General features: G+C 43.0%; 1 protein-coding gene across 2 annotated transcripts in view; it reads left to right on the top strand.

Moving 5' to 3' along the window:
- The window catches only part of Pcolce2 (procollagen C-endopeptidase enhancer 2), a 46,889-nt gene that overhangs the window by 14,059 nt on the left and 13,955 nt on the right, over positions 1 to 18,875 (top strand). For both annotated transcript variants that reach the window (XM_040739611.1, XM_040739610.1), the window contains exons 3-5: positions 10,422 to 10,677; positions 15,384 to 15,508; positions 18,646 to 18,782. In XM_040739611.1, coding sequence (XP_040595545.1) covers positions 10,422 to 10,677; positions 15,384 to 15,508; positions 18,646 to 18,782 — 518 coding nt within the window. The remainder of the gene's footprint in view (positions 1 to 10,421; positions 10,678 to 15,383; positions 15,509 to 18,645; positions 18,783 to 18,875) is intronic.

Raw genomic sequence — 18,875 nt, forward strand, 5'->3', positions numbered from 1 at the left:
AAACTACAACAAATACAAAAGTAAAAAGCACAAATGTCAAGCATGGGAGAAGGGCAAGAGTCAAGAAGACAGACAATAGGGACTGGAGCGATGGCTCTGTCAGTAAAGCGCATCCCATGCAAGTATGGGGACCTTGACTTAATCTCTCACACCCACATAGACAGCTGAATGTGGGGCAGGCCTAGAGTTCTCTGGCTCGGAAGGTGAAGACAGGAGGATTCCAGGGACTGGAAGTCAGCGGATCTCAACCAATCAGTGAGCTCCAGGTTCAGTGAAAGTCTCAAAAAATAAGACAGGGTAGTTAAGGAAGACATCAGACATGCACACATGTGCCCTCAGTCACAGCATGCACATGCACACACACACACACAGTCTTAACTTTTTCACAGTGCTGGTAGAAGTGTAAAATTGTACTTGTCACTTCAGAAAACAGTTTCTTTTAAAGTTAAACATCTACCACATGGCCTAGCACTGACACCCTAAGTACAAGAAAAGTGAAAATATGTCTTCGTAAGACTTGTGAAAAGCTGGCCATATGACTGACACATTGTTAATAACCCCAAAGTAGATGTACTCCAAATATCAATCAGCTGATGAGTGGACAAATAGAGTGTACATACAATGAAATACTTTTTAGTCATAAAAGGAACATGGTACTCACTCATGCCACAACATGGATGGATCTGCTGACACCATGCTAAGTGAAAGAAGCCAGATGCAAAGACCCCGTGTTACAGTAGTCCATGCACATAAAACATTTAGAAAAGGCACATCTGTGGCTTCCTGAGGTTGGGGTGGGAACAAGGGCTGGCTGCAGTTGGCATAAGAGATCTTTTTGGAGGCAATTGGTAGAAATGTTCTAGAATTAGATGGTAATTGTAGTTGTGAAACTGCATGAATTTACTAAACATCACTGACTTGTGTACTCAGGATGAATGAGTTTATAGTTGGTTACCACACCTAAATGGAGTTTCTGTGTTTAAGGTTATAAGAGAGGGTGGGACTTCAAATTGAAAATCTCTGGCTTGACTGACATTTGAGGTATCAGGGGACTGTGGGGACCCTGCCTAGGGGTTGTGGCTTAGGAGTGGAGTGAGAACAGCAGCTCCCCTTGTGCCTGGCTTCCTGGGGCTGATTGAGAAGTTCCATGGCACCCTACAACGCCAGCCAGCCCCTCAGGCAGTGTGTGTGGGGGGGGGGGGTCCTGAGTAAAGGTGCTTTAACTTTTTGTGAATTAAAGTCAAGCGCTGCTAAAAACACAGACAGGATACCTAGACACACTGGGCACCGTTCCCTGCATCCATGGTGGCCTGTCCAGCCATGTGCATCAGACAGTGCCCAGTGACAGTGCTCCGCCTCTTCTGTCCTCTTTCTCCACTGGTGTCCTTATGGTTTTTCCTATGCCTGTCGTTGTCACAGAACATTTAAGAACATTTAATTAAATATCACACCAACTGAGCAAAGTTTTACTTAAATATCATGCTAGTTTATCCACTTTTCTTCTGGTTTTAGTTTCATTAAAATTTTTAAAGCTTTTCGAGTGAGGCTAAGTGGAAGATAATTTAATTGTTTTGAAGAGAATGTATAATGAAGTTAGCTAGGTTTCTCCCTCACCCCCCATGTCCCCCTCCTCCCTTCTCACCCTTGGCTTTTGAAACAGGGCCTCACTATGTATGTATCCCAGGCTTACTTTGATGTCACTGTCTTTCTGCTACAGATTCCTAAGTGCTGGGGTAACAGGGAAGGCTTCTCTCTCTCTCTCTCTCTCTCTCTCTCTCTCTCTCTCTCTCTCTCTCTCTCTCTCTCTCTCTCTCTCTCTCTCTCTCTTGAGATGGGGACTCACTATGCCCTAGAATTCACCATGTAGACTAGCTTGGCTTCGAACTGACTTCTGTCTTTCTGCCTCTGCTTCCCAAATGCTGGTTGTAGCTTCTCTACACACTTTCTAAGCATCCTGAGCTGCTAGCAAGAGTTTTAGAATTACATGGCCGAGAAACAAGGAAGGGGAAGCAGCTTTGCGTGGCCAGTCATGGCTGGTCACACTGGTCTGGTTGATCCATTTCTTAGGTCTGTTTCTTTGGGGCCCAGCTAACCCTAGAAAGTCTTTATTGCCGGGAGATTGATAGTGGGGTTCTTGTCATGATGTCCTTGCATGGAAGAATTCAAGATGAGTGGAGGCAAAATGACACCCAGAAAGATAGAGTGGGTTAGGGAGCCAAAACTGGAAGGAGACGAAACTGGGGCCTTTGTGTCAGTCACTCTAATTGTCCTTTGATATTGTAGCATATTCCTGTAGCATCTTAAACTCAACACTTTAAAAAATAAACTATTGTGCCCTCTGCCTCTCTGCATGTCTTCTAAAGTAAAATAACACACGTTTTTCTTCTCTTGACTGCGTTTCTATTTCTGATGCTGCCCATGGGCTTGCTACCTCCAGGGTATCTTTGATGAAGTGTCTTTTACTCAAAATTGTCCCTTCTTGTCTCTTGTCACCTTAAATAAGCTCAGTTTTCCCCCACAATGACCATAAAATAACAGTGATGTCTTTCCTTTGTAATATGTGCATATGCACCTCCTAAGTTGGCACATATTGATAGCATCCAGGTAGAAAGTACTGAAAACAGGAATTAACACAGCTTTCTGGTGTTAATATTCTGTTAATTTTTAAATGCTGGGACTGAGGAGATGATTCAGTGTGTAAAAACAATCTGTGTATAAGCCTGGTGACCTGAGTTTCTGTCCCCAGAACCCAACTAAAAGCTGGAAACAATAATGCAAATGTCTGTAATCCTGGCATGCTTATGAGAAATGGGAAGGGGAGACAAGAGACCTTTCAGACACTAGAGGGCTAGCCTGGTTTATCCAGACAACAAGGGTCCATCTCAGACAAAGTGGAAAAGCAAGTATCAACACCCAAATGCACATATGCATCTTCTGCATCCCCCATGCACGCGCCTGCGCATGTGCACACACACACAGAAAGAGAGAGAGGAAAATAAATTATTCACAGGTTTTGACTTCATCAGTTACTATGAATCTATTTTGTATAAATATTCCCCTAAACACAGGATTTGTGTAATTACATATATAGTGACAGAATGGATGTTCCCGAGGAGAAAGTGGAAACCGTGGACTACTGATGCCTGTATTGGGAGGATTTAGTGATAGAGACTCAGAAAACTAAGCAAACTTCGAGCAATGCAATTACCACTCCAGGGACAACAAATCTCATGAGAATGGAACACTTTAGTTCAGCAGTGAATGTTTATACGAAGGTGGCACTGAAAATTTTGAGTACTGCTTTAACTAGGAGTTTGATGGAGGAGTAGGGGGAATTATAGGAAGCAAAAAGGTAAGGAGTAAAGAGATAAATCAAGACGAAGCGCTGCGGGCTGCGTTTCCACAGGAGGCGAGTCCTGGAAGGGCTCACACAGAGCTAAACTGGTCGCCTGTGAGAGGCAGACACCAGGGGAGGGAAGACGGCAGGGACTGGAATGTCTCATTAAAGCATATCGTTCTGTTGTAGATTGTGGGCAGCAACATTAATTTGTACAAGGAAATTAGATTTTCAAATAATTGAGTTATCTCTTGCAGCAACTGTATGTAGCCCCTCAAAGCCTTTTTTACTCATGGGAGAGGAGAGCAGACGCTCTTTTGTATATATTCTGTTTTAACTGTTCAGTTGCCTTGCTATGCCCCCCCCCCCCCCCATCTCAGAAGGGAAGGGTTTTGTTTCAGTCCTAGTAAAATACTACTATATTCAGGACCATTACAGATCTATCCAGTTAAATTCCAGATTACAGAAGTATTCTTGAAAATGACATTTCAGAGGTCCCCTCCCCCCCTTCTTTAGGTCACTGGATAGAAATAGGCTCTACTTTACAAAGGTTTGGAGGGATGACATTTAGGATCTTTTAAGAAGAACAATCCAGAGACTGAGCGAGAGTAAGGATGGTAAAAACTGCTGAAGAATCTGATCCTTGGAACCGTGGGAAAAGCCGGGCGTGATCTCTGGGGCTTGCTGTCCAGTCAGCCTAGCCTAATCGGAGAGTCCCAGGTCCCAGTGAGAGACTGTCTTAAAACACGAGCTGGACAGCTCCTGAAGAACAATGCCTGGGTGACCTCTGGTTTCCACACGCATGCGCACCTGCTGCACACACACTCGGAAACACACGCACTCGTGTGTGTGCACACACAAGAAGAAGTCCTCAATACTCTATGATGAAGAGGAGTAAAAAAGCTCCTCCGGCTTTTATTTCTGTTGTGCTTAAAAATAGCTGTAACATGGACTAATTGTTTAATGTAGGGATACTTTTTTCCTTCCACAAATCTCCACCAATCATGTTTATCTTGTTCTGGGTTACCTCATCTTGACAACTTCTGGAAACCAGAAAGAATGTCCTAAAATGACTCTTTGAAGATGCAGAGAAATTGGCTTGCTTTCGTTTTATGACCTTCTGAAGTCTATCAGGAAGCATACCCCCCCAAAAAAAGTTACCACCACTGCTTTTAAAATTCACAACCCTGTACACACAGATTGAAAGAATGTAACAAAGACTCCGGGTGGGACAGGCATATCAGCCTAGCCTAAGGGGCAGCCTCTCATCTCAGAGAGGTCCAGTCTGCTCCAAAAACGTATTGTCACATGGACTCTTAGAGTTCAGTTCTTTGTCCTTCCCTGGTATTTAATGAACACTTGCTGATTTGCAAAATAGATAATCAAAATAAATAAAATGAAGACGGAAATGTCTCCCTTGTTCCCACCCCCCACCCCCTCACCCCCCACCCCCTCACCCCCGCCTCACAGGCCTTCCCAGCACCCGGAGCTCCCCTGCTGGGTTTCAGTTACTAGACAGATCTCAGAGCGGAACTGTCTGGCTGTGCACTGTGAGGTTGGGGTCATGCTGAAGGTCACAGTGAGACTTGTGGTGACTGGTTGTCTGCCAAGAGGAGAGGAATAGTGGGCTCTGGTGGGGAAAGAGAAATGATAACTCCCCCTACATCTGGCCTGAGGGGGTTGGGAGGCAGGTTCCTAGAGAAGATGTGTTTGGCCTGACCATGATATGCAACCCACCACAGGCTGAGAAGCAACAGTATACAATTGTGAGAGCCTCTGCCCAAATAAACACCATCTTCTCTTACAGTCCCTTCATCTCAGGCACGTCACCATGACAGAAAGCTGACAAGTGCTATGTGCCCGGTTATTCTACTTTGTCTCATTTTTGTGATTAATCCAAATAGACCATGCCCCCTCTGAAATGACTTGCTGTCAATGGAGCACTCTTTGCCAAGTACACTCTACATAGCTGTCATCGGGCAAAGCCATAAAGCCATTCCCCCCCTTGGGCATTTTCAGAACCTGCTTTATCTGGGAGGCACACCAAGCTGTTTGTTTGTAAAGAATATATAGACACTGACAACAACAGAGATGACAGCGACATGTCATGGAGGTGTCTGGGAAGGATAACTGATGCATGCCACTGCCTGGGTCACTAATGGAAAGTACTGAGCTTCCCTAACAAGCAGCTCAGAAAACCCCAGTGGCCTAACCCAGCACGTAGTTCTTGATCTCTGTGAGTGGCCGTCCTGGCCAGCGGTCCTCAGCACTAACTCCTTCCCTGAGAAGCTGTGCCATCTCCTAGGACCTTCTGTTTCCTCTACTGAATCCTTTCATTAAAGCCAAAACAGAACTCCTAAGGGATTATACAGAATATTTGATATGTCACTTCTACTGACATTCTACTGGCCTAGACCTCTTCACATGGCCTCATTCTTCCTGCAAAGGAGACTGGGAAGTGTGGGCTTCCTGTGTGTCTAGAGAGAGGAAATTAGCTTAACAAGTGTCCCCTTGAACACTCCTCCATTGCTGATGGGAGTGCAAACTTGTTCAGCCTCTATGGAAATCAGTATGGCAATTTCTCAGATAATTAGGGATCAACCTACCTCAAGACCCTGCAATACCACTGTTGGGCATATACCCAAAGAAGGCACATTCACACCACAAGGACATTTACTCAACTATGTTCATAGCAACATTATTCGTAATAGCCAGATCTTGGAAACACCTAGATGCCCCTCAACTGAAGAATGGATAAAGAAAATGTGATACGTTTACACAGTGGAGTACTATTCAGTGGTAAGAAACAATGGCATCCTAAAATTCGCAGGCAAATGGACAGAACAAAAACAAACAAAAAACACATGCTGAGTTAGGTAACCCAGAACCAGAAAGGCAAATACAGTATTTACTCATAAGTGGATACCAGACATAAAGCCAAAGATACCCAGCCTACAAACCACAACCCCAGAGAAGCTAGAACTCTCTTCCAGAAACATGCAGAAATGCACAACTAACCTTTGGGCAAAGCTCCTGGAGTATAATCAAAGTGAGGGAGGAGTGATATTATGAACTAAGAAGTTAAGACCATGATGGGGAAACCCACAGAAACAGCTGACTTGAGCTAGTGAGAGATCACTGACTCAGATCTGACAAATGGGGAACCTGCATAAGAGTGAACTAGACTCCCTTAATGTAGGTGACAATGGTGTGACTGGGACAATGTATGAGGCCACTGTCAGTAGGTCCAAGAGCTAACTCTAATGCACAACTGACTTACTGGAGCCCATTCTGTTATGAAGAGATACCTTTCCTAGCCTAGACACAGGAGTGTGGGGGGTGGAGAAGTGCCTTGGTCCTGCCTCAAAAAGATTATGGGACAGACCTAGTAGACATCCTAGGGGAGGCCTTATCCCCTCTGAGGAGGAGAAGGGAGGTTGGGGGAAGTGGGAGGAGAGGAGGGAGGAGGAACTGGGATTGGAATGTAAAATATAAAATACGAAAAAAAATAATAAAAAGGGTCCTCAATCTCTGCCACAGCCAGGTCATGGGAAACACAGGAAGGTGCAAACTTTATATTATAGTTGTCTATTATATTACGATTGTCTATTATATTATGTCTCTTCCTAGTCTTAAGGTTAATAATGTTTGCTCTGTACCTTTGAGTTTGCATTTTTATGTAATTGTATGATGAACAGTCGGAAGCACAGCCTGCCACTTTACTCTTTTAAGATTACCAGGATATAGTCATTTGCTCAATGGATATTTTCCAAGCACCATGCTGGCTGTAGGTAAATTCTGCTCTCTGACCATGCCTGCTGGTGGTAAGATAGATGCCAAATAACCCATGAAGTAGTATGGCTGTGTGACATGAATGCTCTGTGTGTGGGGCCTGAAGGGCTCAGGTGGGGCTCTGTGAAGAAGTAGTCCTTGAGCGGAGACCTAAGATGAGGTGACTCAGCCTTAGACTCTCAGGAAGAAGCGTTGGCCAAGAGGCGGGCCTTGAGGTGGGAGCCATCTTTGGAGTGTTCCTCCAACAGTGAAGTGAGGGCCAAACTACGCCGGAAGACACATGAGATGGTCACGGGCTGTATCATGCAGGGCCTTGACCTCTCTACCTCAGTTTCCATCAGCCTGGGCTAATACTAGCATCAGCTTCATGGAGTAGCTGGGATGGTTGTATGAAGTAGCATGTACTGTGTTTAGAAATGTACCTGACACCTGGAGTTCACGTTTGTTATGACTCCAGAGGCAGTGAGAAAGTTTGGGATGATTTCCAGCAGGGCAGTGTGACTAGGTCTCTGTAGACTCCAGCATATGGGTTTTCTTACGTCTAGATGTGAAAGGAGTTTAAATTTTTTGGTGAAACTCCCAGGGACAAAAGGAAATGTTCACAATATTATGTGTTGTTTCCATTAAAATTGTTTTATTTTCTAAACATGGGCAAGAATGACCTTAAAAATAGTATTGAGATATACACAGGCAATATACGAGCAAGATCTTGAAAGCTTCTGATCTACTCCTATCTTGAAAAATAACCAAATATTTATGCATACTTTTAATGTGAAATTTCCTGGTGTACATATGGGGTACATAACAGTGGGCCACCTTTCTTCTCGGGCTTAATGTGACTGAAGCTGGTCTGAGTGTCAGAGCATGAATTGTCATGTCTGTCTGTAGGAAAGAGAAATCCTAGAAGCTGGAAATGATAACCTAAAAAAAACCAAAACCAGACATGCTGGTGGAAGGGAGCTGCAGACCCAGGAGCAGAGTCTTCTACAGACGTGCTCTCCACAGCAAAGCTGCCTGTGGAATTGCATTTGCTCATCCTTCCCTGAAAACGCAAACTGCCAACTTAGAATTCACTTCCCCTGTTTGTTGGCAGAAGCCCCGGTATCAAGTGACTTGGCAAGTGTGCCTGTGACAATAAGGACATCCCAGGGGCTGTGGGTGAACTGAGGTCATCGTCACAACCATTGGCCTTGGTCCATACGGGGCTCAGCTGTTGACTGGAAAAAGCATGTGGGGTTGTTTCTCCTCCAGGAAGATAATGAATCCCCTAGCCAATATCATCTCACAAAACAACAGCATCATCTAATTGCCACCAAAATAAATAATTGTCAAGTGCCTACATCATATGTGAGCATTTGGAGAAGATTTAGAATAAAATGTTTCTATCCAGCAATGCTTTGCTTTTGTGAGAATCCTTAAACATTACACTGCATTTTCTCTTAGGTTCCTAGATCATATCTCTGGAGCATCTGGTACTTGTACAATTAGTACAAATATTTAGCAATTAGAATGCAGCCAGGGAGTGCTGGGATATGAGACTTAGTTGGTAGAATACTTGCCTGGTGAGCATAAGGCCCTGAGTTCAATTCCTAGCACATAATAAATAAAGCACAGCCTGTAGTTCGGGCATGTGGGAAGCGGAGGCAGGGGGATCAGAGTTTCACATCCTGTATAGTTACATAGCAAGTTCCAGGCCAGGCCTGGACTTCCTGAGATGCTGTCTCAAAGCGGGGAGAAAAATGCTCTCTTGGGGTTTTTCCACTACAGTTTCCACTGTGGGTTGTTTATGAGTTTGACAGAAAAACTAAATGACACTGAAAATACATTATTTTGCTGTATCACACTGGGAAGTGTGGGCTTCCTGTGTGTCTAGAGAGAGGAAATTAGCTTAACAAGTGTCCCCTTGAACACTCCTCCATTGCTGATGGGAGTGCAAACTTGTTCAGCCTCTATGGAAATCAGTATGGCAATTTCTCAGACAAACAAAACGTGCCCTGGGAAAACAAGATTCATGTTAGTGTTTCTCTGGTCTTCAATTCTGAGGCCCTCCATTAAGACGGGTGTGGAGCCAATCAGCTTGAACTTACAGGCATGCACTTCCAACACTGACCTTTATCATGGGAACATCTTTACAGAAGAAAAGCCTGAGCGTGAACTCATGTGGCTAAAAGAATAAAGCCTGTGATCTGAACTGTAGAGCGGAGCAGCTTGAATGAAGAAAGTAGAAGACACATGACTGAGACTGATAGCCAGCGATCCCACCAAATGCTTTTGTAGATATTTTCTCCTTCTTCCTCACAGGACAAAGGAGGAAGCATCGTAAGAATTGCATGGGCAAACTAGAGTGAAGAAAGTATGGCGAGGGAAAGATTACCTTTTTAATTGTTGTGCGTAGTAATTCAGGGTCACCTGACAAACACACTTTCCACCCAGGGAAGACAAATAAAAAATGTTTTAGAACATAGTGATTTTTTTTAGAAGAGATGAATCAACAAGTCTCCAATTAACATAATATAGATTTTCTTGGCCTCAACTGAACTATGTGAAAATTAACTGTACAATTGCCAAATAAGTCCTTAACTTTAAAAGTCACAGAAGCGGTCTATATAGTGAGGTTATCTTTTGTTTCATTTGAAAAAAAAAAAGGCTTTTTCCCTTCTCTCTTTCCCACTGCTCCCCTGGGGCAGACAGGACTTTTCCTGTCTCCCTCTTCTCTTCTGTCCTCGGTCTCTCTGTCTCTTTACCTCTTTTCTCTTTCCTTACCTCCCCCCTTTCTAATAAAACTTCTCACTTAAGCTCTGTCTGCCTGGCATGTTTGTCCCTTCCGGGGGAAAAAAATGTTTCCAAATGTTTCATTGTCAAGCAACATGTCTAGGTAACTCGGTATTTTAGAATATGTAAATGCTTTATAGACAATGATATCAGTTAACGAGATCAGTCTAGTATTCTGTGGCTTTGTTGAGATAATTCTTTTACAGAATAGGGTCGTATTGTGCCTTACAGAACCATTGAGCTTGCGAAGGACAGTAAGGACTTACGTTCTTATTCTAAAGCAGTGTGCTGGAAATTGTCCTGCTTAGTTTAGCCCCGAGAAGAAAATCACCTTGAGTCATTTACTTATTTGTTTATGAGTGTGCATTGCTGGGATCGAACCCAGTACTTCACACATGCCAGGCAAAGACTGCACTGAGGCCCCTCCGGCCTGGCACACTGCACACTGCTGCCTTCAGTGCTGACAGGCCACAGATGTTGGTTCTTTGACCGTTTTTCATCTGCCTTTTTTTCTTGACAGGTCCCTGAGGGCAAAGTGGTCGTTCTGAATTTCCGATTCATAGACCTTGAGAGCGACAACCTGTGTCGTTATGACTTCGTGGATGTGTACAACGGCCACGCCAATGGCCAGCGCATCGGGCGCTTCTGTGGCACATTCCGACCTGGATCCCTCGTAGCCAGCGGCAACAAGATGATGGTACAAATGATTTCCGATGCTAACACTGCTGGGAGTGGCTTCATGGCCACATTCTCTGCTGCTGCACCAGATGGAAAAGGTACCCATTTTCACACAGGGGTGGTGACAACAGTGATGAATGTCATGAGGATTCATTACTTACCGTGTGCCAGGCTCTGTTCAAAGTGTAATAGCAGTTCTCAAAGAGCCAAGGAGGGCCAGCAAGTCACCAAAAGATCCTTCTAAAAAGTCTGTCCATCTTAGAAAGTTCATATGCAGTCTTGTAAAAAGTCAAATATAGAAATTCATGGGGCTAAATGAGAAGCTTGAAGGTATCTTCACAGATGTGCAAGCCACTACTTGGCCACATCCTCCAGAAAGGCATGGCCAATGGCTTCTGTATTTTTCTCTCAGTGTTAACTTACATTCATGTACCTTTACAACTCTTTAAAAACCTAAGTGAAATCACATATTATTTCATAACTTTCTCGTTTTACTTAACGCCATGTTGGGATATTTCCGTGTCAGTTTTAGGAGCACTCCAGGAAAGCACTTTGAAAGGTGATTGCAGCAGGCAGGATTTCTGAATCCCCAGCCCTCTGCCCGAGGATACCTGCTCATCTGCCCTGGGTTTGAGTCATAGTACCACATGACTACACTGAGAGGTCAGAAAACAGATTGAGGGCAGGCAGTGCAACCCGAGCGCTGAGGGAGAAATCCTAGCAGGCTGCCACAAAAGCACAGAGTTCAAAATATACAGGAAAGTTACCCACATCTTTGACATCAAAACTGCAATTTCACAGTGGGTGATTGGAGGGAGCGGGGCTGGAGAGATGGCTTAGAGATTAAGAGCACTGACTGTTCTCCCAGAGGTCCTGGGGTCAACTCCCAGCAACCATATAGCAGCTCATAGCTGTCTGTGACTCCAGTTCCAGGGGTCCAGACACCCATAGCAAAATACCAATGCACATAAAATAAAAATAAATGAAACTGAATTTAAAAAACACTACAATTTTGGGACAAAGGCCCAAACACAGATTAGAGTCTCTGGCTACTGCCAGGGAGACAGACTGTTTAAGTGTAGCTAAATTTCTAGTAGGAGAAAAATCATTTTTATAGGACTATAACAGACTCTAGAGTATAATGTAGCCCATTCATGTTGCATATCCGTAGTGAAGAAAAAGGCAGTCAGTAGAAAAACTCATTATAAATTAGAGGTTGCCATTAGCAGATGAATGCTTCATTTTTCCATTTGGCTATTTATTATAATTATGCATTGGTGATTGCTCTGTAGAGAAATAAACCAACATGAGACAAGTGGAAGTATAAGGAATAGACAGACAGACAGACAGACTGACAGACAGGTTTGAGGAATGGCTCACTACAAATACTTTAAACAGCTATTGTGAATTTGTTTCCTGAGGCAGGCAGATTTCAAGTTGAAGGCTAGCCAGGGCTACAGAACAGATCCTTTATTGTGGGGGAGGGGAGCTGGAGGTGTGGCCTGGAGGTAGAATGCTTTCTTAACCTGTGGGAAGCCCTGGGTTCCGTTTCCAGTACTGAGGGAGGGAGAAAGGTTTCGGGACTTAAAGGAATGTGTGTAGGATAAATAAAAAGAAGCAACAGAAACTAAAAAAAAAAAAAAAAAAAAAAAAAGAAGAAGAACAAGATAATGATTTTAGAGTTAGAAAATACAGAGTTTGATGTCTTATAATTTACCCAAGAAGTAGCCTGGAAGTTAAAGAAACCGTTCCCCACAAATAGAAATTACCAGTCTGAAATACAAGCACAGAAAAGAATGAAGGGGAGACCAAAAGACCAGAGAGATAGAGAGATAGCATTAAATTGTCCATGTATAACTGAGTTTTATCTCTAAAACAATGATAATAGTACTGAAGTTTCTACACCCCGACAAGCCTCTCCGCCTATGCAGCAATCCAAATCAGATCAAATCAAACTGAATTAGAAACAGCCCAGGTTTAATGGATACAACGCTCTCAGATGGCTTTCCAGCCCCCCAGAGAGGAAATGGGGAAAGAGAGACTGGAAAACCAGGAGTCTATTTTCTGGGGGACAGTTTACATTCCCTGTGGGAGGGGTCTTGGGCTTCTCTGGGGGAGGGGCCATCATTTGGCAGGCTTTCTGAGATGCAGCAGGGTTTGGAGGGAGACGGGGGAGGGGGCTTGGGTGGAACTTCCAACATAGTATCTCAGACTCTGGGTATATGGATGTCAGGGGTGGGGTGAAGCTTTCACCGTAACAAATACAGAAACAAAAATGTAAAGAAAAATGACTTAACTGCATAGAGGTTTAACAAAGTACTTGAAATTGATGCAGCCAAGAAGAAAACAAACTCTAAATAGATTAAAAGGAATATAAAAATAAAAAACCTTAGTCTATTATAATTGAATTACAGAACTAAGAGATAAAATTCCTAAAGCCAAGCAGATAAGAAGAACTAAGAGATGAGCTTGGCCTTCTGTTGTGAGCCGCAGAGGAAGCAGAGGACAGTGTCATGGCGCCCTTCACGTGCTGGGATGAAGATGCTTAGCATCTTCTACACCCAGCTTTCCAACATGAAAGTGAGGGAAAAGCACCTACAAGTGCTGTGGATATCTCAGAGACGTTTTTCTATCTGTGCCACAGGAAATGCTGATGGCAGCACCTCGTGTCAAGGGAAACGATAGCAGGGCCTGACCTGAAAGCAGTGAAGAATGCCCACAGGGAATGGCTAGCATCGAGGAGGGCATTTTATGTTTGTCTTTTGATTTCTTTTCACAGTGTCATGACTAAAACATGAGCTTTGCATTATGCAAGATATAATGTCTTATATTTGACAACAAAGGATGCTTAAATACAACCACAGACACACACACACACGCACATGCACGTCACACATGAAAATGTTCAGAATGATCTCTGTATAGGCTGTGATGAGTTACATGTGTAGAGCATCCATTAAAACCTGAAGATCTATGACTAACAGACACAGATTTAAATAGAATACCAACATTACCCACTTCAAGAAAGCTTGAAGGAAGAGGACATGTAATAAGAGGTGAGAACAAATTGAAAAAAAAAATAGCAACAGGCACACTAAACCCCCGACATCCATAAATACACTAGATATAAGGGATTAAACACCCAAATAGAATAAGGTTATTGTTAGGATTGATTAAAAGCAAGTCCCAGGCACATGTTGTCTATCAAAAACCACTTGAAATACAAAGACCAAATAGACATTTACCATGTGAACTTCATTAAAATTAAAACTGGTACATATCAAATTACGCCATTACAGATATGAACAGGCAATCCACACCAGTAGAGGAAATATCCACAAAGGGTTAGTTAGTACTCAGAATACATAAAAATAACACCCAACAATAGCAGAATCTCGGTAAATACAAACTGAGTGAAAAATTTGTACAAGCAGCCAGGCGGTGGTGGTGCAAGCCTTTAGTCCCAGCATGCAGGAGGCAGAGGCAGTCAGACCTCTGTGAGTTCGAGACCAGCCTGGTCTACAAGAGCTAGTTCCAGGACAGGTTCCAAAGCCACAGAGAAACCCTGTCTCAAAGAAAAAAAATTGTACAAGCATTTCACAGAGGGTGCTATGAATGGCCAGTATCATTAACCATCAGAAAAATACAAATGAAGACAGTGAGGGGCTAAGAGATGCCTCAGTGATTCAAAGCACTGGCTGGTCTTCCAGAGGACTAGGATCTGTAACTGTAGTCCCAGGAGATCTAATGCTTTCCTCTGGCCTCGGTGAGCACTGCCTACGCATGGTGCATGGATAATACGTTCAGGCAAACACTGAGTATACACATAAAATGAAAATAAAAAAAATCACAGTGAGATGCCACTACCTCCCCATTATGTTGGCTAAAATTCTGATAGCATTGTGTGGTACCAAGAATGAGAAGTAGACAATTATCTCACTCTTTGAGTGGTACAAAATGATAGCAACCTCTTTGGTGCTGGGAGAAGTTTTGGTGGTGTTGATTGTTTCATGAAGTTAAATACCTGTATCTATTCTGACCTAGCAATGCATTAGAGGTATTAATGTAAGAAAAATGACAATACACATCAACAAAAAAGATGCGCACAAAAATAATCATAGTAGCCTCACTAGCAAAAGCCTAAACTGAACTCTACTATATAAGTGTTGCTAGATGCTATATAGTGGTTTTATATATATATATATATATATATATATATATATAGAGAGAGAGAGAGAGAGAGAGAGAGAGAGAGAGAGAATACTAGATACTAGTAATGAAAAGCTAATTTGTAATTTGTCCATAGGGCTGTAAGAAAAAAACCAATGAACCAATGCCTTGAGGATTCTTAGAACCTGGTTCATTGCACTGTCTACAATTCTGAATGAGTGGGAATGTTTTGTTCCAAAGGAGGGGGAAAATTAACAACAGAAAAGCCGTGGTTCTGACACCACTCGTTCCCTCTTGTGTGACATGTCAGGCAGTGACAAAGTGCTTGGTGAACTGGTTGGGGGGATTACATGTCTGTAACCACAGCACTAGGAGGTGGAGGCAGGAGGACCAAAGCCAGCCTCAGCCACATAGTGCATTGACTGCTAGCCTGTGCTACGTAAGACCATCTCAGAAACAAACAAATCAGATGTGTAGAGTAGATTGTGTGGTCATTATATATAAAAAAAAACTGAACAGCCTCTCCCTTTGCCTTGATGTGCATGTTCTCATCCCTAACCTCCAGGTGATTGTGCAACTATGACCTATGTTGGGGTATAAACTTGTAATTTTTTTTCATATTTAATGACTTTAGGAGACAGGTATTGTGGAGGACGCCTTGAAAAACCTTCCGGCTCTTTTAAAACCCCCAACTGGCCAGACCGAGATTACCCCGTAGGAGTCACATGTGTGTGGCACATCGTAGCCCCGAAGAACCAGGTGAGGCTCCAGAAAATGTGACAAAAGTGAGTATGTGCGAATTGCCCACGGTGTAAGCCTCTGCTTCTGGGGCTGGAGAGTTCAAGATGCAAGTGAGGAAAACCCAGGTGGACACCAGTACTTATTCTTACCAAGACCCAGGTTACAGTTGCCCTCGGCACTCTTTGACTTGCAAAGTCATGGATTTGATTTTCTATTATTTAATCGTAACTATCAAAACAGTTTTGAAAATACAAATTGTAAACAAATTCCAGCTGGGACTGCGTAGGGCAGGGACAGATGTAAAGGGCATGAGGCCGCAAGCGTTGGTACCCAGCAGTGTGGGGAGGAAGGTCCTCAGAGCACGCATACGCCAGCATCTCCTTTGCTCACTTAGGCATGGCTCCAGCACAGCCAGCCAGCAGCCCCAGAACCTTCAAGGAGCCCCTAACTCTGGGGATAAAGGGTCGGCTTTTGAGTGTTGGGGTTGTTTGAAACAAAATGTGTGCGAGCTGCTTATCTGTTCAGTGGCTCTCACCCTTCCTAGTGCTGTGGTCCCTTTAATACAGTTCCTCATGCTGTGGTGACCCCCCCCAAACATAAAATTATTTTGTTGTTATTTCATAACTGTAATTTTGCGATTGTTAAGAATCGTAATGTAACATCTGATATGTAGGATATCTGATATGTGACCCCAAAAGGGTCGTGACCCACAGTTGAGAACCACTGCTCTAAAACAATTAGCTGAAATCCAGTTTGCCAGTGTTTATTACTATGTGATTATATGAATTCTTGACCTTTTCTGGAAACCACCACATATCAATTGTAGGACAGAATTTGATGCAGGAGTAGATGGATCTTGCTGTAGGAAAATTTAAAAATCAATTGGTAAACACTACTGACTTTAGTCTAAACAATCTCCAGTGAGCATCACAATACTGCTTCTTAAATTATTTTATTGATCTATTATTTTTATTTTCTGTGTGTATTTTGCCCACATGTATGTCTGTGTACCATGTGTATGCCTGGTACCTGTGGAGGCCGGAAAAGGGAACCTAATTCCCTGGAACTGGACTTAACAGATGATTATAAACAGCTATGTGGGTGCTGAGACTTGAACCCTGGTCCTTTGGAAGAGCAGCCATTGAGCCATCTCTAAAGCCCAAGATACTTGCCACATATTTGTTTTTAACGTCAGTTACGATCCAGGAAAATATACCATGCAAGTCACTGAGGTGAATGCATATACATAAAAATGCAGCCATCCACACTGACCGCATCTTAAGACTCAGTCCTCATTTAAAGACTAGAAATGTAGCCTTTTATTTAATAATGAAAGACCACATGTCTGTTGAAGGGATTACAGTTTATAGTAATAGTTAAAAGTACATTTTTGAAATACTTAAAACTGTTATGTAATTCTTGAAATTGTGTTGATAATTTCTCTGTGACACTGTTTACAGCTGACCAAATAAGGTCAATGTCATTAGCTTCCAATTACAGCCCCACGTCTTCTCTCCTGGTTCCCCCCCTCCCCCGTTATTGGGAGGTTCCGGCTTCTTTTGTTTCACTCAGTTGAATTTTTCATCAGCAATGGGGTATTCGGAACCCTCGGGCTGTTCTGTCCAAAGAGGAAAGACAGCCCAAAAACCAAATCCTGAGGAATTTCTGTGCAAGGCCATGGAATGTTCTTCAAAAGCGCTGCATCTGGGTTCTGTCCCAGCCTTCCCCTTTCTCCCTTTAGTTCTTTTAATCTCCTCTCCAAAAGCTTTTTAATTTTTAGGGCAAGAAAGTTCAGCCAATTTTTAAATGGAAAATATTTTATTAGTTGTTGGTGAAAAGTCAGTGGCTTCCCAAAGGAGGTTTTAAAAATTGTTGAAAGCAGTTTTTAGCATGAGTAAGATGGTACTTCCCCATCACAGGCACGGGCTTTTTAAAGGCAGGTAAATATCTAGATGGATGGCCTTATGATCCAATCAAAACTGACCTCTGTGTCCAGCTGCAATGCCAATGCTTTTGCCACCTTTGCTCAGATTAATGTGCAAGCGTCTTCTTGAGCTGGGAATTAATGCCCTTCTTCTAGTGGGAATTAATTTCCATAACATCCCTGAATTAGCAGAGTCCCTGGCTACCGATTGCCAAGCAAGTCTGGATAGCAGCTGAGTGCCACAGGTGTCAATGACCCAGGAAGACTTTTTTAGATTCACATATTGAAAATGTTCCTAACAAAACTGCTTGTTTGGGGGACAGAGGGACAATGACGGCTTATGAAATTAAAATGTGCTGTTCGTGTGAATGATTTAGGAGACTATTCTTAGTAGTAGAGCTAAAACAAAAAGAAAGAGAGGGGGGAGAGGGAGGGGGAGAGAGGAGGAGGGAGAAAGGAAGGAAGGGAGAGAGAGACAGAGAGACAGAGAGACAGAGAGAGAGAGAGAGAAGGAAGCCTTTGATACTGACTCTGTGTATCAGGGCTTCTGTGCAACCTCTTTGGAAACCAACCACACCCCACGTGACATGCTTGGAGTGTGTACACTGTGCAGGCATCACTCTTTAACAACTCTAGCCAGTTCCCATGTCCCTGAACCTTTCATCCCCAAATTGACTCCTTTACAAGTGATTAGGATTTTTGTCTACTCTCAAAAGGAGAAACCTACACATCTCATGACCATACACACCATGCTCACATATCACACCCAGATATAATGCAATGTGGGGAGCATCTTAGATAATTCTTTGGATTTCTGTTCATTTTTTTTTCCAGAGAAGAATGGATTTGGTATACAGGTTCCTTTATCACCCCAACACACATCCAGTCATCCAGATAGAACCAACCTTTTGATTCTCTTATTCTTTCTAGCTTTATTAAGGTAGAACTGACAAATAAAAATTGTATATACCTACAGTATAGAGGGTGACACTTTGATGATGCATATATTGGGAAATATTGCAGTTAAACTGACTAGCATATCCTTCACCTGGCATAGTTACACTTGTGGTTGTACACACTGACAACATGTAAAATCTATGCTCTTAGCAATTCTCAAATGTATATTATTATTATTTATAGTTGACAATAGATTTGCAGCACCAATTACAAGGGGATTTCCACTCAAGGTCATTCAGGTTTTTGACATTTCCACGGTGTGCTTTTCCTGAAGCTTATAGAGTTAAAGTTTGAGAAGTTTGATGTTGAGCGTGATAACTACTGCCGATACGACTATGTGGCTGTGTTTAACGGCGGGGAAGTCAACGACGCTAAAAGAATTGGAAAGTACTGTGGTGACAGTCCACCTGTGTAAGTAGTGCCTGTTTGTGTCACTAATATTTTAATGACTCTAAACCTACATCCTACTAATTCCCTAATTCCCTTTATATCCTGGGAAACGTT

This window comes from Mesocricetus auratus, unplaced genomic scaffold, assembly GCF_017639785.1.
Source record: "Mesocricetus auratus isolate SY011 unplaced genomic scaffold, BCM_Maur_2.0 Super-Scaffold_100691, whole genome shotgun sequence".
In the NCBI taxonomy this organism is placed as follows: Eukaryota; Metazoa; Chordata; class Mammalia; order Rodentia; family Cricetidae; genus Mesocricetus; species Mesocricetus auratus.